The sequence below is a fragment of the Coregonus lavaretus genome (genome assembly GCF_964263955.1).
Source record: "Coregonus lavaretus genome assembly, contig: HAP1_SCAFFOLD_1212, whole genome shotgun sequence".
NCBI classification, from domain to species: Eukaryota; Metazoa; Chordata; class Actinopteri; order Salmoniformes; family Salmonidae; genus Coregonus; species Coregonus lavaretus.
Window position 1 is genome coordinate 25,360 of NW_028166555.1, and position 24,265 is coordinate 49,624.

The 24,265-nt window shown below is 44.6% G+C and overlaps 1 protein-coding gene across 1 annotated transcript in view; it reads right to left on the reverse strand.

Moving 5' to 3' along the window:
* Positions 1–3,309: 3,309 nt before the first annotated feature.
* Positions 3,310–24,265, reverse strand: part of LOC311114558 (serine/threonine-protein kinase 24-like) — a 62,889-nt gene continuing 41,933 nt past the window's right edge. The window contains exon 9 of the mRNA XM_084189798.1: positions 3,310–3,582. Coding sequence (XP_084045924.1) covers positions 3,442–3,582 — 141 coding nt within the window. The 3' untranslated portion in view covers positions 3,310–3,441. The remainder of the gene's footprint in view (positions 3,583–24,265) is intronic.

Genomic DNA, 24,265 nt, shown 5'->3' on the forward strand with positions numbered 1-24,265 from the left:
GTAATCAAGCTGTGGACAGAGAAGATGGAGAGAGGTCAGGATAAACTAAGTTCCAGTCAGTAATCAAGCTGTGGACAGAGAAGATGGAGAGAGGTGAGGATAAACTAAGTTACAGTCAGTAATCAAGCTGTGGACAGAGAAGATGGAGAGAGGTCAGGATAAACTAAGTTCCAGTCAGTAATCAAGCTGTGGACAGAGAAGATGGAGAGAGGTCAGGATAAACTAAGTTCCAGTCAGTAATCAAGCTGTGGACAGAGAAGATGGAGAGAGGTCAGGATAAACTAAGTTCCAGTCAGTAATCAAGCTGTGGACAGAGAAGATGGAGAGGTGAGGATAAACTAAGTTCCAGTCAGTAATCAAGCTGTGGACAGAGAAGATGGAGAGAGGTAAGGATAAACTAAGTTCCAGTCAGTAATCAAGCTGTGGACAGAGAAGATGGAGAGAGGTCAGGATAAACTAAGTTCCAGTCAGTAATCAAGCTGTGGACAGAGAAGATGGAGAGAGGTGAGGATAAACTAAGTTACAGTCAGTAATCAAGCTGTGGACAGAGAAGATGGAGAGAGGTGAGGATAAACTAAGTTCCAGTCAGTAATCAAGCTGTGGACAGAGAAGATGGAGAGAGGTCAGGATAAACTAAGTTCCAGTCAGTAATCAAGCTGTGGACAGAGAAGATGGAGAGAGGTCAGGATAAACTAAGTTCCAGTCAGTAATCAAGCTGTGGACAGAGAAGATGGAGAGAGGTCAGGATAAACTAAGTTCCAGTCAGTAATCAAGCTGTGGACAGAGAAGATGGAGAGAGGTCAGGATAAACTAAGTTCCAGTCAGTAATCAAGCTGTGGACAGAGAAGATGGAGAGAGGTGAGGATAAACTAAGTTCCAGTCAGTAATCAAGCTGTGGATAGAGAAGATGGAGAGAGGTCAGGATAAACTAAGTTACAGTCAGTAATCAAGCTGTGGACAGAGAAGATGGAGAGAGGTCAGGATAAACTAAGTTCCAGTCAGTAATCAAGCTGTGGACAGAGAAGATGGAGAGAGGTCAGGATAAACTAAGTTCCAGTCAGTAATCAAGCTGTGGACAGAGAAGATGGAGAGAGGTCAGGATAAACTAAGTTCCAGTCAGTAATCAAGCTGTGGACAGAGAAGATGGAGAGAGGTGAGGATAAACTAAGTTACAGTCAGTAATCAAGCTGTGGACAGAGAAGATGGAGGGAGGTCAGGATAAACTAAGTTCCAGTCAGTAATCAAGCTGTGGACAGAGAAGATGGAGAGAGGTCAGGATAAACTAAGTTCCAGTCAGTAATCAAGCTGTGGACAGAGAAGATGGAGAGAGGTCAGGATAAACTAAGTTCCAGTCAGTAATCAAGCTGTGGACAGAGAAGATGGAGAGAGGTAAGGATAAACTAAGTTCCAGTCAGTAATCAAGCTGTGGACAGAGAAGATGGAGAGAGGTGAGGATAAACTAAGTTCCAGTCAGTAATCAAGCTGTGGACAGAGAAGATGGAGAGAGGTCAGGATAAACTAAGTTCCAGTCAGTAATCAAGCTGTGGACAGAGAAGATGGAGAGAGGTCAGGATAAACTAAGTTCCAGTCAGTAATCAAGCTGTGGACAGAGAAGATGGAGAGAGGTCAGGATAAACTAAGTTCCAGTCAGTAATCAAGCTGTGGACAGAGAAGATGGAGAGAGGTGAGGATAAACTAAGTTCCAGTCAGTAATCAAGCTGTGGACAGAGAAGATGGAGAGAGGTGAGGATAAACTAAGTTCCAGTCAGTAATCAAGCTGTGGACAGAGAAGATGGAGAGAGGTCAGGATAAACTAAGTTCCAGTCAGTAATCAAGCTGTGGACAGAGAAGATGGAGAGAGGTCAGGATAAACTAAGTTACAGTCAGTAATCAAGCTGTGGACAGAGAAGATGGAGAGGTCAGGATAAACTAAGTTCCAGTCAGTAATCAAGCTGTGGACAGAGAAGATGGAGAGAGGTCAGGATAAACTAAGTTCCAGTCAGTAATCAAGCTGTGGACAGAGAAGATGGAGAGAGGTCAGGATAAACTAAGTTCCAGTCAGTAATCAAGCTGTGGACAGAGAAGATGGAGAGAGGTGAGGATAAACTAAGTTCCAGTCAGTAATCAAGCTGTGGACAGAGAAGATGGAGAGAGGTGAGGATAAACTAAGTTCCAGTCAGTAATCAAGCTGTGGACAGAGAAGATGGAGAGAGGTCAGGATAAACTAAGTTCCAGTCAGTAATCAAGCTGTGGACAGAGAAGATGGAGAGAGGTCAGGATAAACTAAGTTCCAGTCAGTAATCAAGCTGTGGACAGGTGTGGGTTTAGATGTAGAGCAGACCAATTCATACGCATTGGGTCCCAACGACTGTTAACCAGCTGGGTAGGGGTTAGTGGTAGGGTACTAGGGTACTAGGGGTTAGTGGTAGGGTACTAGGGGTTAGTGGTAGGGTACTAGGGTACTAGGGTACTAGGGGTTAGTGGTAGGGTACTAGGGTACTAGGGGTTAGTGGTAGGGTACTAGGGTACTAGGGGTTAGTGGTAGGGTACTAGGGTACTAGGGGTTAGTGGTAGGGTACTAGGGTACTAGGGGTTAGTGGTAGGGTACTAGGGTACTAGGGGTTAGTGGTAGGGTACTAGGGTACTAGGGGTTAGTGGTAGGGTACTAGGGTACTAGGGGTTAGTGGTAGGGTACTAGGGTACTAGGGGTTAGTAGCCTCACCTCTGCAGCCTGTTAACCAGCTGGGTGACCAGGGAGTCAGAGATCCCAGGGTAGGGGTTAGTGGTAGGGTACTAGGGTACTAGGGGTTAGTAGCCTCACCTCTGCAGCCTGTTAACCAGCTGGGTGACCAGGGAGTCAGAGATCCCAGGGTAGGGGTTAGTGGTAGGGTACTAGGGTACTAGGGGTTAGTAGCCTCACCTCTGCAGCCTGTTAACCAGCTGGGTGACCAGGGAGTCAGAGATCCCAGGGTAGGGGTTAGTGGTAGGGTACTAGGGTACTAGGGGTTAGTAGCCTCACCTCTGCAGCCTGTTAACCAGCTGGGTGACCAGGGAGTCAGAGATCCCAGGGTAGGGGTTAGTGGTAGGGTACTAGGGTACTAGGGGTTAGTAGCCTCACCTCTGCAGCCTGTTAACCAGCTGGGTGACCAGGGAGTCAGAGATCCCAGGGTAGGGGTTAGTGGTAGGGTACTAGGGGTTAGTGGTAGGGTACTAGGGGTTAGTGGTAGGGTACTAGGGTACTAGGGGTTAGTGGTAGGGTACTAGGGTACTAGGGGTTAGTGGTAGGGTACTAGGGTACTAGGGGTTAGTGGTAGGGTACTAGGGTACTAGGGGTTAGTAGCCTCACCTCTGCAGCCTGTTAACCAGCTGGGTGACCAGGGAGTCAGAGATCCCAGGGTAGGGGTTAGTGGTAGGGTACTAGGGTACTAGGGGTTAGTAGCCTCACCTCTGCAGCCTGTTAACCAGCTGGGTGACCAGGGAGTCAGAGATCCCAGGGTAGGCCTCCTCAGCAAGGAGAATAGCTTCTCTCAGTTCATCCAGAGCCATGGGGTTCCCATTCACTGCCTCCTGACGCTGCTTCAACTGGAGGAGAACAGAACAGGGTTAGGAGGGGTGTGCAGTCAGTTTGTCCTTCAGAAGCTTTTTACTACAGTAGATTGAGGCTGAGCTGCCAACTCTCACGCATTGGCAGAGAGACGCGCATTTGACCCTCTACTCACACCACACCTGTAGGAGCAGATTAATGTAATCTAGTCTTCAGGAGGTTAGGGTGTAGGAGCAGATTAATGTCATCTAGTCTTCAGGAGGTTAGGGTGTAGGAGCAGATTAATGTAATCTAGTCTTCAGGAGGTTAGGGTGTAGGAGCAGATTAATGTAATCTAGTCTTCAGGAGGTTAGGGTGTAGGGCAGATTAATGTAATCTAGTCTTCAGGAGGTTAGGGTGTAGGAGCAGATTAATGTCATCTAGTCTTCAGGAGGTTAGGGTGTAGGGCAGATTAATGTCATCTAGTCTTCAGGAGGTTAGGGTGTAGGAGCAGATTAATGTCATCTAGTCTTCAGGAGGTTAGGGTGTAGGGGCAGATTAATGTAATCTAGTCTTCAGGAGGTTAGGGTGTAGGAGCAGATTAATGTCATCTAGTCTTCAGGAGGTTAGGGTGTAGGGGCAGATTAATGTCATCTAGTCTTCAGGAGGTTAGGGTGTAGGAGTAGATTAATGTCATCTAGTCTCCAGGAGGTTAGGGTGTAGGGGCAGATTAATGTCATCTAGTCTTCAGGAGGTTAGGGTGTAGGGCAGATTAATGTCATCTAGTCTTCAGGAGGTTAGGGTGTAGGGGCAGATTAATGTAATCTAGTCTTCAGGAGGTTAGGGTGTAGGAGCAGATTAATGTCATCTAGTCTTCAGGTTAGGGTGTAGGGGCAGATTAATGTCATCTAGTCTTCAGGAGGTTAGGGTGTAGGGGCAGATTAATGTCATCTAGTCTTCAGGAGGTTAGGGTGTTGGGGCAGATTAATGTAATCTAGTCTCCAGGAGGTTAGGGTGTAGGAGCAGATTAATGTCATCTAGTCTTCAGGAGGTTAGGGTGTAGGGGCAGATTAATGTAATCTAGTCTTCAGGTTAGGGTGTAGGGGCAGATGAATGTAATCTAGACTTCAGGAGGTTAGGGTGTAGGGGCAGATTAATGTCATCTAGTCTTCAGGAGGTTAGGGTGTAGGGGCAGATTAATGTCATCTAGTCTTCAGGAGGTTAGGGTGTTGGGGCAGATTAATGTAATCTAGTCTTCAGGAGGTTAGGGTGTAGGAGCAGATTAATGTCATCTAGTCTTCAGGAGGTTAGGGTGTAGGGCAGATTAATGTCATCTAGTCTTCAGGAGGTTAGGGTGTAGGAGCAGATTAATGTAATCTAGTCTTCAGGAGGTTAGGGTGTAGGGGCAGATTAATGTAATCTAGTCTTCAGGAGGTTAGGGTGTAGGGGCAGATTAATGTAATCTAGTCTTCAGGAGGTTAGGGTGTAGGGGCAGATTAATGTCATCTAGTCTTCAGGAGGTTAGGGTGTAGGAGCAGATTAATGTAATCTAGCCTTCAGGAGGTTAGGGTGTAGGAGCAGATTAATGTAATCTAGTCTTCAGGAGGTTAGGGTGTAGGGCAGATTGTCATCTAGTCTTCAGGAGGTTAGGGTGTAGGAGCAGATTAATGTAATCTAGACTTCAGGAGGTTAGGGTGTAGGAGCAGATTAATGTAATCTAGACTTCAGGAGGTTAGGGTGTAGGAGCAGATTAATGTCATCTAGTCTCCAGGAGGTTAGGGTGTAGGAGGAGATTAATGTAATCTAGTCTTCAGGTTAGGGTGTAGGGGCAGATTAATGTAATCTAGACTTCAGGAGGTTAGGGTGTAGGGGCAGATTAATGTCATCTAGTCTTCAGGAGGTTAGGGTGTAGGGCAGATTAATGTCATCTAGTCTTCAGGAGGTTAGGGTGTAGGAGCAGATTAATGTAATCTAGTCTTCAGGAGGTTAGGGTGTAGGAGCAGATTAATGTCATCTAGTCTTCAGGAGGTTAGGGTGTAGGGCAGATTAATGTAATCTAGCCTTCAGGAGGTTAGGGTGTAGGGCAGATTAATGTAATCTAGTCTTCAGGAGGTTAGGGTGTAGGGGCAGATTAATGTCATCTAGTCTTCAGGAGGTTAGGGTGTAGGGCAGATTAATGTAATCTAGCCTTCAGGAGGTTAGGGTGTAGGGGCAGATTAATGTAATCTAGACTTCAGGAGGTTAGGGTGTAGGGGCAGATTAATGTCATCTAGTCTTCAGGAGGTTAGGGTGTAGGAGCAGATTAATGTAATCTAGTCTTCAGGAGGTTAGGGTGTAGGGCAGATTAATGTAATCTAGTCTTCAGGAGGTTAGGGTGTAGGGGCAGATTAATGTCATCTAGTCTTCAGGAGGTTGGGTGTAGGAGCAGATTAATGTAATCTAGTCTTCAGGAGGTTAGGGTGTAGGGGCAGATTAATGTCATCTAGTCTTCAGGAGGTTAGGGTGTAGGGCAGATTAATGTAATCTAGTCTTCAGGAGGTTAGGGTGTAGGGCAGATTGTAATCTAGTCTTCAGGAGGTTAGGGTGTAGGAGCAGATTGGCATCTAGTCTTCAGGAGGTTAGGGTGTAGGAGCAGATTAATGTAATCTAGTCTTCAGGAGGTTAGGGTGTAGGGCAGATTAATGTCATCTAGTCTTCAGGAGGTTAGGGTGTAGGGCAGATTAATGTCATCTAGTCTTCAGGAGGTTAGGGTGTAGGAGCAGATTAATGTAATCTAGTCTTCAGGAGGTTAGGGTGTAGGAGCAGATTAATGTAATCTAGTCTTCAGGTTAGGGTGTAGGGGCAGATTAATGTAATCTAGACTTCAGGAGGTTAGGGTGTAGGGGCAGATTAATGTCATCTAGTCTTCAGGAGGTTAGGGTGTAGGGCAGATTAATGTCATCTAGTCTTCAGGAGGTTAGGGTGTAGGAGCAGATTAATGTAATCTAGCCTTCAGGAGGTTAGGGTGTAGGGCAGATTAATGTAATCTAGTCTTCAGGAGGTTAGGGTGTAGGGGCAGATTAATGTCATCTAGTCTTCAGGAGGTTAGGGTGTAGGGGCAGATTAATGTCATCTAGTCTTCAGGAGGTTGGGTGTAGGAGCAGATTAATGTAATCTAGTCTTCAGGAGGTTAGGGTGTAGGGGCAGATTAATGTCATCTAGTCTTCAGGAGGTTAGGGTGTAGGGCAGATTAATGTAATCTAGTCTTCAGGAGGTTAGGGTGTAGGGCAGATTGTAATCTAGTCTTCAGGAGGTTAGGGTGTAGGAGCAGATTGGCATCTAGTCTTCAGGAGGTTAGGGTGTAGGAGCAGATTAATGTAATCTAGTCTTCAGGAGGTTAGGGTGTAGGGGCAGATTAATGTCATCTAGTCTTCAGGAGGTTAGGGTGTAGGAGCAGATTAATGTAATCTAGTCTTCAGGAGGTTAGGGTGTAGGGGCAGATTAATGTAATCTAGTCTTCAGGAGGTTAGGGTGTAGGAGCAGATTAATGTAATCTAGTCTTCAGGAGGTTAGGGTGTAGGAGCAGATTAATGTAATCTAGTTTTCAGGAGGTTAGGGTGTAGGGGCAGATTAATGTAATCTAGTCTTCAGGAGGTTAGGGTGTAGGAGCAGATTAATGTCATCTAGTCTTCAGGAGGTTAGGGTGTAGGGGCAGATTAATGTCATCTAGTCTTCAGGAGGTTAGGGTGTAGGGCAGATTAATGTCATCTAGTCTTCAGGAGGTTAGGGTGTAGGGGCAGATTAATGTCATCTAGTCTTCAGGAGGTTAGGGTGTAGGGGCAGATTAATGTCATCTAGTCTTCAGGAGGTTAGGGTGTAGGGGCAGATTAATGTCATCTAGTCTTCAGGAGGTTAGGGTGTAGGAGCAGATTAATGTAATCTAGTCTTCAGGAGGTTAGGGTGTAGGGGCAGATTAATGTCATCTAGTCTTCAGGAGGTTAGGGTGTAGGAGCAGATTAATGTCATCTAGTCTTCAGGAGGTTAGGGTGTAGGGGCAGATTAATGTCATCTAGTCTTCAGGAGGTTAGGGTGTAGGAGCAGATTAATGTAATCTAGTCTTCAGGAGGTTAGGGTGTAGGAGCAGATTAATGTCATCTAGTCTTCAGGAGGTTAGGGTGTAGGGGCAGATTAATGTAATCTAGTCTTCAGGAGGTTAGGGTGTAGGGGCAGATTAATGTAATCTAGTCTTCAGGAGGTTAGGGTGTAGGAGCAGATTAATGTCATCTAGTCTTCAGGAGGTTAGGGTGTAGGAGCAGATTAATGTCATCTAGTCTTCAGGAGGTTAGGGTGTAGGGGCAGATTAATGTAATCTAGTCTTCAGGAGGTTAGGGTGTAGGGGCAGATTAATGTAATCTAGTCTTCAGGAGGTTAGGGTGTAGGGGCAGATTAATGTCATCTAGTCTTCAGGAGGTTAGGGTGTAGGGCAGATTAATGTAATCTAGTCTTCAGGAGGTTAGGGTGTAGGAGCAGATTAATGTAATCTAGTCTTCAGGAGGTTAGGGTGTAGGGCAGATTAATGTCATCTAGTCTTCAGGAGGTTAGGGTGTAGGAGCAGATTAATGTAATCTAGTCTTCAGGAGGTTAGGGTGTAGGAGCAGATTAATGTCATCTAGTCTTCAGGAGGTTAGGGTGTAGGAGGAGATTAATGTAATCTAGTCTTCAGGTTAGGGTGTAGGGGCAGATTAATGTAATCTAGACTTCAGGAGGTTAGGGTGTAGGGGCAGATTAATGTCATCTAGTCTTCAGGAGGTTAGGGTGTAGGGCAGATTAATGTCATCTAGTCTTCAGGAGGTTAGGGTGTAGGAGCAGATTAATGTAATCTAGTCTTCAGGAGGTTAGGGTGTAGGAGCAGATTAATGTCATCTAGTCTTCAGGAGGTTAGGGTGTAGGGCAGATTAATGTAATCTAGCCTTCAGGAGGTTAGGGTGTAGGGCAGATTAATGTAATCTAGTCTTCAGGAGGTTAGGGTGTAGGGGCAGATTAATGTCATCTAGTCTTCAGGAGGTTAGGGTGTAGGGCAGATTAATGTAATCTAGCCTTCAGGAGGTTAGGGTGTAGGGGCAGATTAATGTAATCTAGACTTCAGGAGGTTAGGGTGTAGGGGCAGATTAATGTCATCTAGTCTTCAGGAGGTTAGGGTGTAGGGCAGATTAATGTAATCTAGACTTCAGGAGGTTAGGGTGTAGGGGCAGATTAATGTCATCTAGTCTTCAGGAGGTTAGGGTGTAGGAGCAGATTAATGTCATCTAGTCTTCAGGAGGTTAGGGTGTAGGGGCAGATTAATGTCATCTAGTCTTCAGGAGGTTAGGGTGTAGGAGCAGATTAATGTAATCTAGTCTTCAGGAGGTTAGGGTGTAGGAGCAGATTAATGTCATCTAGTCTTCAGGAGGTTAGGGTGTAGGGGCAGATTAATGTAATCTAGTCTTCAGGAGGTTAGGGTGTAGGGGCAGATTAATGTAATCTAGTCTTCAGGAGGTTAGGGTGTAGGAGCAGATTAATGTCATCTAGTCTTCAGGAGGTTAGGGTGTAGGAGCAGATTAATGTCATCTAGTCTTCAAGAGGTTAGGGTGTAGGGGCAGATTAATGTAATCTAGTCTTCAGGAGGTTAGGGTGTAGGGGCAGATTAATGTAATCTAGTCTTCAGGAGGTTAGGGTGTAGGGGCAGATTAATGTCATCTAGTCTTCAGGAGGTTAGGGTGTAGGGCAGATTAATGTAATCTAGTCTTCAGGAGGTTAGGGTGTAGGAGCAGATTAATGTAATCTAGTCTTCAGGAGGTTAGGGTGTAGGGCAGATTAATGTCATCTAGTCTTCAGGAGGTTAGGGTGTAGGAGGAGATTAATGTAATCTAGTCTTCAGGTTAGGGTGTAGGGGCAGATTAATGTAATCTAGACTTCAGGAGGTTAGGGTGTAGGGGCAGATTAATGTCATCTAGTCTTCAGGAGGTTAGGGTGTAGGGCAGATTAATGTCATCTAGTCTTCAGGAGGTTAGGGTGTAGGAGCAGATTAATGTAATCTAGTCTTCAGGAGGTTAGGGTGTAGGAGCAGATTAATGTCATCTAGTCTTCAGGAGGTTAGGGTGTAGGGCAGATTAATGTAATCTAGCCTTCAGGAGGTTAGGGTGTAGGGCAGATTAATGTAATCTAGTCTTCAGGAGGTTAGGGTGTAGGGGCAGATTAATGTCATCTAGTCTTCAGGAGGTTAGGGTGTAGGGCAGATTAATGTAATCTAGCCTTCAGGAGGTTAGGGTGTAGGGGCAGATTAATGTAATCTAGACTTCAGGAGGTTAGGGTGTAGGGGCAGATTAATGTCATCTAGTCTTCAGGAGGTTAGGGTGTAGGGCAGATTAATGTAATCTAGCCTTCAGGAGGTTAGGGTGTAGGGCAGATTAATGTAATCTAGTCTTCAGGAGGTTAGGGTGTAGGGGCAGATTAATGTCATCTAGTCTTCAGGAGGTTAGGGTGTAGGGCAGATTAATGTAATCTAGCCTTCAGGAGGTTAGGGTGTAGGGGCAGATTAATGTAATCTAGACTTCAGGAGGTTAGGGTGTAGGGGTAGATTAATGTCATCTAGTCTTCAGGAGGTTAGGGTGTAGGAGCAGATTAATGTAATCTAGTCTTCAGGAGGTTAGGGTGTAGGGCAGATTAATGTAATCTAGTCTTCAGGAGGTTAGGGTGTAGGGGCAGATTAATGTCATCTAGTCTTCAGGAGGTTAGGGTGTAGGGCAGATTAATGTAATCTAGCCTTCAGGAGGTTAGGGTGTAGGGGCAGATTAATGTAATCTAGACTTCAGGAGGTTAGGGTGTAGGGGCAGATTAATGTCATCTAGTCTTCAGGAGGTTAGGGTGTAGGAGCAGATTAATGTAATCTAGTCTTCAGGAGGTTAGGGTGTAGGGCAGATTAATGTAATCTAGTCTTCAGGAGGTTAGGGTGTAGGGGCAGATTAATGTCATCTAGTCTTCAGGAGGTTGGGTGTAGGAGCAGATTAATGTAATCTAGTCTTCAGGAGGTTAGGGTGTAGGGGCAGATTAATGTCATCTAGTCTTCAGGAGGTTAGGGTGTAGGGCAGATTAATGTAATCTAGTCTTCAGGAGGTTAGGGTGTAGGGCAGATTGTAATCTAGTCTTCAGGAGGTTAGGGTGTAGGAGCAGATTGGCATCTAGTCTTCAGGAGGTTAGGGTGTAGGAGCAGATTAATGTAATCTAGTCTTCAGGAGGTTAGGGTGTAGGGCAGATTAATGTCATCTAGTCTTCAGGAGGTTAGGGTGTAGGGCAGATTAATGTCATCTAGTCTTCAGGAGGTTAGGGTGTAGGAGCAGATTAATGTAATCTAGTCTTCAGGAGGTTAGGGTGTAGGAGCAGATTAATGTAATCTAGTCTTCAGGTTAGGGTGTAGGGGCAGATTAATGTAATCTAGACTTCAGGAGGTTAGGGTGTAGGGGCAGATTAATGTCATCTAGTCTTCAGGAGGTTAGGGTGTAGGGCAGATTAATGTCATCTAGTCTTCAGGAGGTTAGGGTGTAGGAGCAGATTAATGTAATCTAGCCTTCAGGAGGTTAGGGTGTAGGGCAGATTAATGTAATCTAGTCTTCAGGAGGTTAGGGTGTAGGGGCAGATTAATGTCATCTAGTCTTCAGGAGGTTAGGGTGTAGGGCAGATTAATGTAATCTAGCCTTCAGGAGGTTAGGGTGTAGGGGCAGATTAATGTAATCTAGACTTCAGGAGGTTAGGGTGTAGGGGCAGATTAATGTCATCTAGTCTTCAGGAGGTTAGGGTGTAGGGGCAGATTAATGTCATCTAGTCTTCAGGAGGTTGGGTGTAGGAGCAGATTAATGTAATCTAGTCTTCAGGAGGTTAGGGTGTAGGGGCAGATTAATGTCATCTAGTCTTCAGGAGGTTAGGGTGTAGGGCAGATTAATGTAATCTAGTCTTCAGGAGGTTAGGGTGTAGGGCAGATTGTAATCTAGTCTTCAGGAGGTTAGGGTGTAGGAGCAGATTGGCATCTAGTCTTCAGGAGGTTAGGGTGTAGGAGCAGATTAATGTAATCTAGTCTTCAGGAGGTTAGGGTGTAGGGGCAGATTAATGTCATCTAGTCTTCAGGAGGTTAGGGTGTAGGAGCAGATTAATGTAATCTAGTCTTCAGGAGGTTAGGGTGTAGGGGCAGATTAATGTAATCTAGTCTTCAGGAGGTTAGGGTGTAGGAGCAGATTAATGTAATCTAGTCTTCAGGAGGTTAGGGTGTAGGAGCAGATTAATGTAATCTAGTTTTCAGGAGGTTAGGGTGTAGGGGCAGATTAATGTAATCTAGTCTTCAGGAGGTTAGGGTGTAGGAGCAGATTAATGTCATCTAGTCTTCAGGAGGTTAGGGTGTAGGGGCAGATTAATGTCATCTAGTCTTCAGGAGGTTAGGGTGTAGGGCAGATTAATGTCATCTAGTCTTCAGGAGGTTAGGGTGTAGGGGCAGATTAATGTCATCTAGTCTTCAGGAGGTTAGGGTGTAGGGGCAGATTAATGTCATCTAGTCTTCAGGAGGTTAGGGTGTAGGGGCAGATTAATGTCATCTAGTCTTCAGGAGGTTAGGGTGTAGGAGCAGATTAATGTAATCTAGTCTTCAGGAGGTTAGGGTGTAGGGGCAGATTAATGTCATCTAGTCTTCAGGAGGTTAGGGTGTAGGAGCAGATTAATGTCATCTAGTCTTCAGGAGGTTAGGGTGTAGGGGCAGATTAATGTCATCTAGTCTTCAGGAGGTTAGGGTGTAGGAGCAGATTAATGTAATCTAGTCTTCAGGAGGTTAGGGTGTAGGAGCAGATTAATGTCATCTAGTCTTCAGGAGGTTAGGGTGTAGGGGCAGATTAATGTAATCTAGTCTTCAGGAGGTTAGGGTGTAGGGGCAGATTAATGTAATCTAGTCTTCAGGAGGTTAGGGTGTAGGAGCAGATTAATGTCATCTAGTCTTCAGGAGGTTAGGGTGTAGGAGCAGATTAATGTCATCTAGTCTTCAGGAGGTTAGGGTGTAGGGGCAGATTAATGTAATCTAGTCTTCAGGAGGTTAGGGTGTAGGGGCAGATTAATGTAATCTAGTCTTCAGGAGGTTAGGGTGTAGGGGCAGATTAATGTCATCTAGTCTTCAGGAGGTTAGGGTGTAGGGCAGATTAATGTAATCTAGTCTTCAGGAGGTTAGGGTGTAGGAGCAGATTAATGTAATCTAGTCTTCAGGAGGTTAGGGTGTAGGGCAGATTAATGTCATCTAGTCTTCAGGAGGTTAGGGTGTAGGAGCAGATTAATGTAATCTAGTCTTCAGGAGGTTAGGGTGTAGGAGCAGATTAATGTAATCTAGTCTTCAGGAGGTTAGGGTGTAGGAGCAGATTAATGTAATCTAGTCTTCAGGAGGTTAGGGTGTAGGGCAGATTAATGTCATCTAGTCTTCAGGAGGTTAGGGTGTAGGGCAGATTAATGTAATCTAGTCTTCAGGAGGTTAGGGTGTAGGGGCAGATTAATGTAATCTAGTCTTCAGGAGGTTAGGGTGTAGGGGCAGATTAATGTAATCTAGTCTTCAGGAGGTTAGGGTGTAGGAGCAGATTAATGTCATCTAGTCTCCAGGAGGTTAGGGTGTAGGAGCAGATTAATGTCATCTAGTCTCCAGGAGGTTAGGGTGTAGGAGCAGATTAATGTAATCTAGTCTTCAGGAGGTTAGGGTGTAGGGGCAGATTAATGTAATCTAGTCTTCAGGAGGTTAGGGTGTAGGAGCAGATTAATGTAATCTAGCCTTCAGGAGGTTAGGGTGTAGGAGCAGATTAATGTAATCTAGTCTTCAGGAGGTTAGGGTGTAGGGCAGATTAATGTCATCTAGTCTTCAGGAGGTTAGGGTGTAGGAGCAGATTAATGTAATCTAGTCTTCAGGAGGTTAGGGTGTAGGAGCAGATTAATGTAATCTAGTCTTCAGGAGGTTAGGGTGTAGGAGCAGATTAATGTCATCTAGTCTCCAGGAGGTTAGGGTGTAGGAGCATATTAATGTAATCTAGTCTTCAGGTTAGGGTGTAGGGGCAGATGAATGTAATCTAGACTTCAGGAGGTTAGGGTGTAGGGGCAGATTAATGTCATCTAGTCTTCAGGAGGTTAGGGTGTAGGGCAGATTAATGTCATCTAGTCTTCAGGAGGTTAGGGTGTAGGAGCAGATTAATGTAATCTAGCCTTCAGGAGGTTAGGGTGTAGGGCAGATTAATGTAATCTAGTCTTCAGGAGGTTAGGGTGTAGGGGCAGATTAATGTCATCTAGTCTTCAGGAGGTTAGGGTGTAGGGGCAGATTAATGTAATCTAGTCTTCAGGAGGTTAGGGTGTAGGAGCAGATTAATGTCATCTAGTCTTCAGGAGGTTAGGGTGTAGGAGCAGATTAATGTCATCTAGTCTTCAGGAGGTTAGGGTGTAGGGGCAGATTAATGTAATCTAGTCTTCAGGAGGTTAGGGTGTAGGGGCAGATTAATGTAATCTAGTCTTCAGGAGGTTAGGGTGTAGGGGCAGATTAATGTAATCTAGTCTTCAGGAGGTTAGGGTGTAGGGCAGATTAATGTAATCTAGTCTTCAGGAGGTTAGGGTGTAGGAGCAGATTAATGTAATCTAGTCTTCAGGAGGTTAGGGTGTAGGGCAGATTAATGTCATCTAGTCTTCAGGAGGTTAGGGTGTAGGAGCAGATTAATGTAATCTAGTCTTCAGGAGGTTAGGGTGTAGGAGCAGATTAATGTAATCTAGTCTTCAGGAGGTTAGGGTGTAGGAGCAGATTAATGTAATCTAGTCTTCAGGAGGTTAGGGTGTAGGGCAGATTAATGTAATCTAGTCTTCAGGAGGTTAGGGTGTAGGGGCAGATTAATGTAATCTAGTCTTCAGGAGGTTAGGGTGTAGGAGCAGATTAATGTCATCTAGTCTCCAGGAGGTTAGGGTGTAGGAGCAGATTAATGTCATCTAGTCTCCAGGAGGTTAGGGTGTAGGAGCAGATTAATGTAATCTAGTCTTCAGGAGGTTAGGGTGTAGGAGCAGATTAATGTAATCTAGTCTTCAGGAGGTTAGGGTGTAGGAGCAGATTAATGTAATCTAGTATTCAGGAGGTTAGGGTGTAGGAGCAGATTAATGTAATCTAGACTTCAGGAGGTTAGGGTGTAGGAGCAGATTAATGTCATCTAGTCTCCAGGAGGTTAGGGTGTAGGAGCAGATTAATGTAATCTAGTCTTCAGGTTAGGGTGTAGGGGCAGATGAATGTAATCTAGACTTCAGGAGGTTAGGGTGTAGGGGCAGATTAATGTCATCTAGTCTTCAGGAGGTTAGGGTGTAGGGCAGATTAATGTCATCTAGTCTTCAGGAGGTTAGGGTGTAGGAGCAGATTAATGTAATCTAGCCTTCAGGAGGTTAGGGTGTAGGGCAGATTAATGTAATCTAGTCTTCAGGAGGTTAGGGTGTAGGAGCAGATTAATGTAATCTAGACTTCAGGAGGTTAGGGTGTAGGGGCAGATTAATGTCATCTAGTCTTCAGGAGGTTAGGGTGTAGGAGCAGATTAATGTCATCTAGTCTTCAGGAGGTTAGGGTGTAGGGCAGATTAATGTCATCTAGTCTTCAGGAGGTTAGGGTGTAGGGCAGATTAATGTCATCTAGTCTTCAGGAGGTTAGGGTGTAGGGGCAGATTAATGTAATCTAGTCTTCAGGAGGTTAGGGTGTAGGGGCAGATTAATGTAATCTAGCCTTCAGGAGGTTAGGGTGTAGGAGCAGATTAATGTAATCTAGTCTTCAGGAGGTTAGGGTGTAGGGCAGATTAATGTCATCTAGTCTTCAGGAGGTTAGGGTGTAGGAGCAGATTAATGTCATCTAGTCTTCAGGAGGTTAGGGTGTAGGGCAGATTAATGTCATCTAGTCTTCAGGAGGTTAGGGTGTAGGGGCAGATTAATGTCATCTAGTCTTCAGGAGGTTAGGGTGTAGGGCAGATTAATGTCATCTAGTCTTCAGGAGGTTAGGGTGTAGGGCAGATTAATGTCATCAGGTCTTCAGGAGGTTAGGGTGTAGGGCAGATTAATGTCATCTAGTCTTCAGGAGGTTAGGGTGTAGGGCAGATTAATGTCATCTAGTCTTCAGGAGGTTAGGGTGTAGGAGCAGATTAATGTAATCTAGTCTTCAGGAGGTTAGGGTGTAGGAGCAGATTAATGTAATCTAGTCTTCAGGAGGTTAGGGTGTAGGAGCAGATTAATGTAATCTAGACTTCAGGAGGTTAGGGTGTAGGAGCAGATTAATGTCATCTAGTCTCCAGGAGGTTAGGGTGTAGGAGCAGATTAATGTAATCTAGTCTTCAGGTTAGGGTGTAGGGGCAGATGAATGTAATCTAGACTTCAGGAGGTTAGGGTGTAGGGGCAGATTAATGTCATCTAGTCTTCAGGAGGTTAGGGTGTAGGGCAGATTAATGTCATCTAGTCTTCAGGAGGTTAGGGTGTAGGGCAGATTAATGTCATCTAGTCTTCAGGAGGTTAGGGTGTAGGGCAGATTAATGTCATCTAGTCTTCAGGAGGTTAGGGTGTAGGAGCAGATTAATGTAATCTAGTCTTCAGGAGGTTAGGGTGTAGGAGCAGATTAATGTAATCTAGTCTTCAGGAGGTTAGGGTGTAGGAGCAAATTAATGTAATCTAGACTTCAGGAGGTTAGGGTGTAGGAGCAGATTAATGTCATCTAGTCTCCAGGAGGTTAGGGTGTAGGAGGAGATTAATGTAATCTAGTCTTCAGGTTAGGGTGTAGGGGCAGATTAATGTAATCTAGACTTCAGGAGGTTAGGGTGTAGGGCAGATTAATGTCATCTAGTCTTCAGGAGGTTAGGGTGTAGGAGCAGATTAATGTCATCTAGTCTTCAGGAGGTTAGGGTGTAGGAGCAGATTAATGTAATCTAGCCTTCAGGAGGTTAGGGTGTAGGGCAGATTAATGTAATCTAGTCTTCAGGAGGTTAGGGTGTAGGGGCAGATTAATGTAATCTAGTCTTCAGGAGGTTAGGGTGTAGGAGCAGATTAATGTCATCTAGTCTTCAGGAGGTTAGGGTGTAGGAGCAGATTAATGTCATCTAGTCTTCAGGAGGTTAGGGTGTAGGAGCAGATTAATGTAATCTAGTCTTCAGGAGGTTAGGGTGTAGGGGCAGATTAATGTAATCTAGTCTTCAGGAGGTTAGGGTGTAGGGGCAGATTAATGTCATCTAGTCTTCAGGAGGTTAGGGTGTAGGGCAGATTAATGTAATCTAGCCTTCAGGAGGTTAGGGTGTAGGGGCAGATTAATGTAATCTAGACTTCAGGAGGTTAGGGTGTAGGGGCAGATTAATGTCATCTAGTCTTCAGGAGGTTAGGGTGTAGGGGCAGATTAATGTCATCTAGTCTTCAGGAGGTTGGGTGTAGGAGCAGATTAATGTAATCTAGTCTTCAGGAGGTTAGGGTGTAGGGGCAGATTAATGTCATCTAGTCTTCAGGAGGTTAGGGTGTAGGGGCAGATTAATGTCATCTAGTCTTCAGGAGGTTAGGGTGTAGGAGCAGATTAATGTAATCTAGTCTTCAGGAGGTTAGGGTGTAGGGGCAGATTAATGTCATCTAGTCTTCAGGAGGTTAGGGTGTAGGGCAGATTAATGTAATCTAGTCTTCAGGAGGTTAGGGTGTAGGGCAGATTGTAATCTAGTCTTCAGGAGGTTAGGGTGTAGGAGCAGATTGGCATCTAGTCTTCAGGAGGTTAGGGTGTAGGAGCAGATTAATGTAATCTAGTCTTCAGGAGGTTAGGGTGTAGGGCAGATTAATGTCATCTAGTCTTCAGGAGGTTAGGGTGTAGGGGCAGATTAATGTCATCTAGTCTTCAGGAGGTTAGGGTGTAGGAGCAGATTAATGTAATCTAGTCTTCAGGAGGTTAGGGTGTAGGAGCAGATTAATGTAATCTAGTCTTCAGGTTAGGGTGTAGGGGCAGATTAATGTAATCTAGACTTCAGGAGGTTAGGGTGTAGGGGCAGATTAATGTCATCTAGTCTTCAGGAGGTTAGGGTGTAGGGCAGATTAATGTCATCTAGTCTTCAGGAGGTTAGGGTGTAGGGCAGATTAATGTAATCTAGCCTTCAGGAGGTTAGGGTGTAGGGGCAGATTAATGTAATCTAGACTTCAGGAGGTTAGGGTGTAGGGGCAGATTAATGTCATCTAGTCTTCAGGAGGTTAGGGTGTAGGGGCAGATTAATGTCATCTAGTCTTCAGGAGGTTGGGTGTAGGAGCAGATTAATGTAATCTAGTCTTCAGGAGGTTAGGGTGTAGGGGCAGATTAATGTCATCTAGTCTTCAGGAGGTTAGGGTGTAGGGCAGATTAATGTAATCTAGTCTTCAGGAGGTTAGGGTGTAGGAGCAGATTGGCATCTAGTCTTCAGGAGGTTAGGGTGTAGGGGCAGATTAATGTAATCTAGTCTTCAGGAGGTTAGGGTGTAGGAGCAGATTAATGTCATCTAGTCTTCAGGAGGTTAGGGTGTAGGGCAGATTAATGTAATCTAGTCTTCAGGAGGTTAGGGTGTAGGGGCAGATTAATGTCATCTAGTCTTCAGGAGGTTAGGGTGTAGGGGCAGATTAATGTCATATAGTCTTCAGGAGGTTAGGGTGTAGGAGCAGATTAATGTCATCTAGTCTTCAGGAGGTTAGGGTGTAGGAGCAGATTAATGTCATATAGTCTTCAGGAGGTTAGGGTGTAGGAGCAGATTAATCTAGTCTTCAGGAGGTTAGGGTGTAGGGGCAGATTAATGTAATCTAGTCTTCAGGAGGTTAGGGTGTAGGGGCAGATTAATGTAATCTAGTCTTCAGGAGGTTAGGGTGTAGGAGCAGATTAATGTCATCTAGTCTTCAGGAGGTTAGGGTGTAGGAGCAGATTAATGTCATCTAGTCTTCAGGAGGTTAGGGTGTAGGGGCAGATTAATGTAATCTAGTCTTCAGGAGGTTAGGGTGTAGGGGCAGATTAATGTAATCTAGTCTTCAGGAGGTTAGGGTGTAGGGGCAGATTAATGTAATCTAGTCTTCAGGAGGTTAGGGTGTAGGGCAGATTAATGTAATCTAGTCTTCAGGAGGTTAGGGTGTAGGAGCAGATTAATGTAATCTAGTCTTCAGGAGGTTAGGGTGTAGGGCAGATTAATGTCATCTAGTCTTCAGGAGGTTAGGGTGTAGGAGCAGATTAATGTAATCTAGTCTTCAGGAGGTTAGGGTGTAGGAGCAGATTAATGTAATCTAGTCTTCAGGAGGTTAGGGTGTAGGAGTAGATTAATGTAATCTAGTCTTCAGGAGGTTAGGGTGTAGGGCAGATTAATGTCATCTAGTCTTCAGGAGGTTAGGGTGTAGGGCAGATTAATGTAATCTAGTCTTCAGGAGGTTAGGGTGTAGGGGCAGATTAATGTAATCTAGTCTTCAGGAGGTTAGGGTGTAGGGGCAGATTAATGTAATCTAGTCTTCAGGAGGTTAGGGTGTAGGAGCAGATTAATGTCATCTAGTCTCCAGGAGGTTAGGGTGTAGGAGCAGATTAATGTCATCTAGTCTCCAGGAGGTTAGGGTGTAGGAGCAGATTAATGTAATCTAGTCTTCAGGAGGTTAGGGTGTAGGGGCAGATTAATGTAATCTAGTCTTCAGGAGGTTAGGGTGTAGGAGCAGATTAATGTAATCTAGCCTTCAGGAGGTTAGGGTGTAGGAGCAGATGAATGTAATCTAGTCTTCAGGAGGTTAGGGTGTAGGGCAGATTAATGTAATCTAGTCTTCAGGAGGTTAGGGTGTAGGAGCAGATTAATGTCATCTAGTCTTCAGGAGGTTAGGGTGTAGGAGCAGATTAATGTAATCTAGTCTTCAGGAGGTTAGGGTGTAGGGGCAGATTAATGTAATCTAGTCTTCAGGAGGTTAGGGTGTAGGGGCAGATTAATGTCATCTAGTCTTCAGGAGGTTAGGGTGTAGGAGCAGATTAATGTCATCTAGTCTTCAGGAGGTTAGGGTGTAGGAGCAGATTAATGTCATCTAGTCTTCAGGAGGTTAGGGTGTAGGGCAGATTAATGTCATCTAGTCTTCAGGAGGTTAGAGTGTAGGAGCAGATTAATGTAATCTAATCTTCAGGAGGTTAGGGTGTAGGAGTAGATTAATGTAATCTAGTCTTCAGGAGGTTAGGGTGTAGGAGCAGATTAATGTAATCTAGTCTTCAGGAGGTTAGGGTGTAGGAGCAGATTAATGTAATCTAGTCTTCAGGAGGTTAGGGTGTAGGAGCAGATTAATGTAATCTAGCCTTCAGGAGGTTAGGGTGTAGGAGCAGATTAATGTAATCTAGTCTTCAGGAGGTTAGGGTGTAGGAGCAGATTAATGTAATCTAGCCTTCAGGAGGTTAGGGTGTAGGGGCAGATTAATGTCATCTAGTCTTCAGGAGGTTAGGGTGTAGGAGCAGAATAATGTCATCTAGTCTTCAGGAGGTTAGGGTGTAGGAGCAGATTAATGTAATCTAGTCTTCAGGAGGTTAGGGTGTAGGGGCAGATTAATGTCATCTAGTCTTCAGGAGGTTAGGGTGTAGGGGCAGATTAATGTCATCTAGTCTTCAGGAGGTTAGGGTGTAGGAGCAGATTAATGTAATCTAGTCTTCAGGAGGTTAGGGTGTAGGGGCAGATTAATGTCATCTAGTCTTCAGGAGGTTAGGGTGTAGGGCAGATTAATGTAATATAGTCTTCAGGAGGTTAGGGTGTAGGGCAGATTGTAATCTAGTCTTCAGGAGGTTAGGGTGTAGGAGCAGATTGGCATCTAGTCTTCAGGAGGTTAGGGTGTAGGAGCAGATTAATGTAATCTAGTCTTCAGGAGGTTAGGGTGTAGGGCAGATTAATGTCATCTAGTCTTCAGGAGGTTAGGGTGTAGGGGCAGATTAATGTCATCTAGTCTTCAGGAGGTTAGGGTGTAGGAGCAGATTAATGTAATCTAGTCTTCAGGAGGTTAGGGTGTAGGAGCAGATTAATGTAATCTAGTCTTCAGGTTAGGGTGTAGGGGCAGATTAATGTAATCTAGACTTCAGGAGGTTAGGGTGTAGGGGCAGATTAATGTCATCTAGTCTTCAGGAGGTTAGGGTGTAGGGCAGATTAATGTCATCTAGTCTTCAGGAGGTTAGGGTGTAGGGCAGATTAATGTAATCTAGCCTTCAGGAGGTTAGGGTGTAGGGGCAGATTAATGTAATCTAGTCTTCAGGAGGTTAGGGTGTAGGGGCAGATTAATGTAATCTAGTCTTCAGGAGGTTGGGTGTAGGAGCAGATTAATGTAATCTAGTCTTCAGGAGGTTAGGGTGTAGGGGCAGATTAATGTCATCTAGTCTTCAGGAGGTTAGGGTGTAGGGCAGATTAATGTAATCTAGTCTTCAGGAGGTTAGGGTGTAGGAGCAGATTGGCATCTAGTCTTCAGGAGGTTAGGGTGTAGGGGCAGATTAATGTCATCTAGTCTTCAGGAGGTTAGGGTGTAGGGGCAGATTAATGTCATATAGTCTTCAGGAGGTTAGGGTGTAGGAGCAGATTAATGTCATCTAGTCTTCAGGAGGTTAGGGTGTAGGAGCAGATTAATGTCATATAGTCTTCAGGAGGTTAGGGTGTAGGAGCAGATTAATGTCATCTAGTCTTCAGGAGGTTAGGGTGTAGGGGCAGATTAATGTAATCTAGTCTTCAGGAGGTTAGGGTGTAGGGGCAGATTAATGTAATCTAGTCTTCAGGAGGTTAGGGTGTAGGAGCAGATTAATGTCATCTAGTCTTCAGGAGGTTAGGGTGTAGGAGCAGATTAATGTCATCTAGTCTTCAGGAGGTTAGGGTGTAGGGGCAGATTAATGTAATCTAGTCTTCAGGAGGTTAGGGTGTAGGGGCAGATTAATGTAATCTAGTCTTCAGGAGGTTAGGGTGTAGGGGCAGATTAATGTAATCTAGTCTTCAGGAGGTTAGGGTGTAGGGCAGATTAATGTAATCTAGTCTTCAGGAGGTTAGGGTGTAGGAGCAGATTAATGTAATCTAGTCTTCAGGAGGTTAGGGTGTAGGGCAGATTAATGTCATCTAGTCTTCAGGAGGTTAGGGTGTAGGAGCAGATTAATGTAATCTAGTCTTCAGGAGGTTAGGGTGTAGGAGCAGATTAATGTAATCTAGTCTTCAGGAGGTTAGGGTGTAGGAGTAGATTAATGTAATCTAGTCTTCAGGAGGTTAGGGTGTAGGGCAGATTAATGTCATCTAGTCTTCAGGAGGTTAGGGTGTAGGGCAGATTAATGTAATCTAGTCTTCAGGAGGTTAGGGTGTAGGGGCAGATTAATGTAATCTAGTCTTCAGGAGGTTAGGGTGTAGGGGCAGATTAATGTAATCTAGTCTTCAGGAGGTTAGGGTGTAGGAGCAGATTAATGTCATCTAGTCTCCAGGAGGTTAGGGTGTAGGAGCAGATTAATGTCATCTAGTCTCCAGGAGGTTAGGGTGTAGGAGCAGATTAATGTAATCTAGTCTTCAGGAGGTTAGGGTGTAGGGGCAGATTAATGTAATCTAGTCTTCAGGAGGTTAGGGTGTAGGAGCAGATTAATGTAATCTAGCCTTCAGGAGGTTAGGGTGTAGGAGCAGATGAATGTAATCTAGTCTTCAGGAGGTTAGGGTGTAGGGCAGATTAATGTAATCTAGTCTTCAGGAGGTTAGGGTGTAGGAGCAGATTAATGTCATCTAGTCTTCAGGAGGTTAGGGTGTAGGAGCAGATTAATGTAATCTAGTCTTCAGGAGGTTAGGGTGTAGGGGCAGATTAATGTAATCTAGTCTTCAGGAGGTTAGGGTGTAGGGGCAGATTAATGTCATCTAGTCTTCAGGAGGTTAGGGTGTAGGAGCAGATTAATGTCATCTAGTCTTCAGGAGGTTAGGGTGTAGGAGCAGATTAATGTCATCTAGTCTTCAGGAGGTTAGGGTGTAGGGCAGATTAATGTCATCTAGTCTTCAGGAGGTTAGGGTGTAGGGGCAGATTAATGTCATCTAGTCTTCAGGAGGTTAGGGTGTAGGAGCAGATTAATGTCATCTAGTCTTCAGGAGGTTAGGGTGTAGGGCAGATTAATGTCATCTAGTCTTCAGGAGGTTAGAGTGTAGGAGCAGATTAATGTAATCTAATCTTCAGGAGGTTAGGGTGTAGGAGTAGATTAATGTAATCTAGTATTCAGGAGGTTAGGGTGTAGGAGCAGATTAATGTAATCTAGTCTTCAGGAGGTTAGGGTGTAGGAGCAGATTAATGTAATCTAGTCTTCAGGAGGTTAGGGTGTAGGAGCAGATTAATGTAATCTAGCCTTCAGGAGGTTAGGGTGTAGGAGCAGATTAATGTAATCTAGTCTTCAGGAGGTTAGGGTGTAGGAGCAGATTAATGTAATCTAGTCTTCAGGAGGTTAGGGTGTAGGAGCAGATTAATGTCATCTAGTCTTCAGGAGGTTAGGGTGTAGGGGCAGATTAATGTCATCTAGTCTTCAGGAGGTTAGGGTGTAGGAGCAGATTAATGTCATCTAGTCTTCAGGAGGTTAGGGTGTAGGAGCAGATTAATGTAATCTAGTCTTCAGGAGGTTAGGGTGTAGGGGCAGATTAATGTCATCTAGTCTTCAGGAGGTTAGGGTGTAGGGCAGATTAATGTCATCTAGTCTTCAGGAGGTTAGGGTGTAGGGGCAGATTAATGTCATCTAGTCTTCAGGAGATTTTATTATTATCTATTGACTTCATTTAGTCTGATCAGAAGGCTATGCATTTTTGCAGCCATTCACGGACAGCTTGGAATAAGTCACACAAATAAGCATTGGATATTAAATGCTCCAGGAATCAAATATCATTTGACATTTTAGTATTGTGCACATGCTAGGCAACTCATAAAGGCATCATGCGTTGTTTATGTAAGATGACGACAAGCATCTTCAACTAGTAGGCATAAACCACCTGAACACTGCTATTCATTAGATTAGTCTATATTCAGCATAACAGCGCCGGAAGAAGATGGCTGCCGTTTTACAGCCCTCTAACCAATTGTACTATTATGTGTGTTTTTCCGCGTTATTTGTAATTTATTTTGTACATAATGTTTCTGCCATCGTCTCTTATAACCAAAGAGAGCTTCTGGATATCAGGACAGCGATTACTCACCTCGCGTTGGACGAACACTTTTTCTTCAACGAGGCGTTCGCGAAGGATATTCTACAGACTCCCGACAAGGCCCAGATCCCCGTCATTCGCGTGAGGAAGAGACGGAGATATCGTGGACGCAGATCCGGGTGCCTTGTAAGGATCCGACGGCGAACGAGTAAACTGCCTCTCCCATCAATCCTATTAGCCAACGTTCAAGCTTTGGAGAATAAAATGGACGATTTAAGATTACGGTTATCCTACCAACGGGACATTAAAAACTGTAATATCTTATGTTTCACGGAGTCGTGGCTGAACGACGACAATGATAACATTCAGCTAGCAGGCTATACGCTACATCGGCAGGACAGAACGGCAGACTCGGGTAAGACGAGGGGTGGCGGTCTCTGTATATTTGTAAACAACAGCTGGTGCACAAAATCAAATACTAAGGAAGTCTCAAGGTTTTGCTCGCCTGAGGTAGAGTATCTTATGATAAGCTGTAGACCACACTATTTACCAAGAGAGTTTTCATCTATATTTTTCATAGCTGTCTATTTACCACCACAAACCAATGCTGGCATTA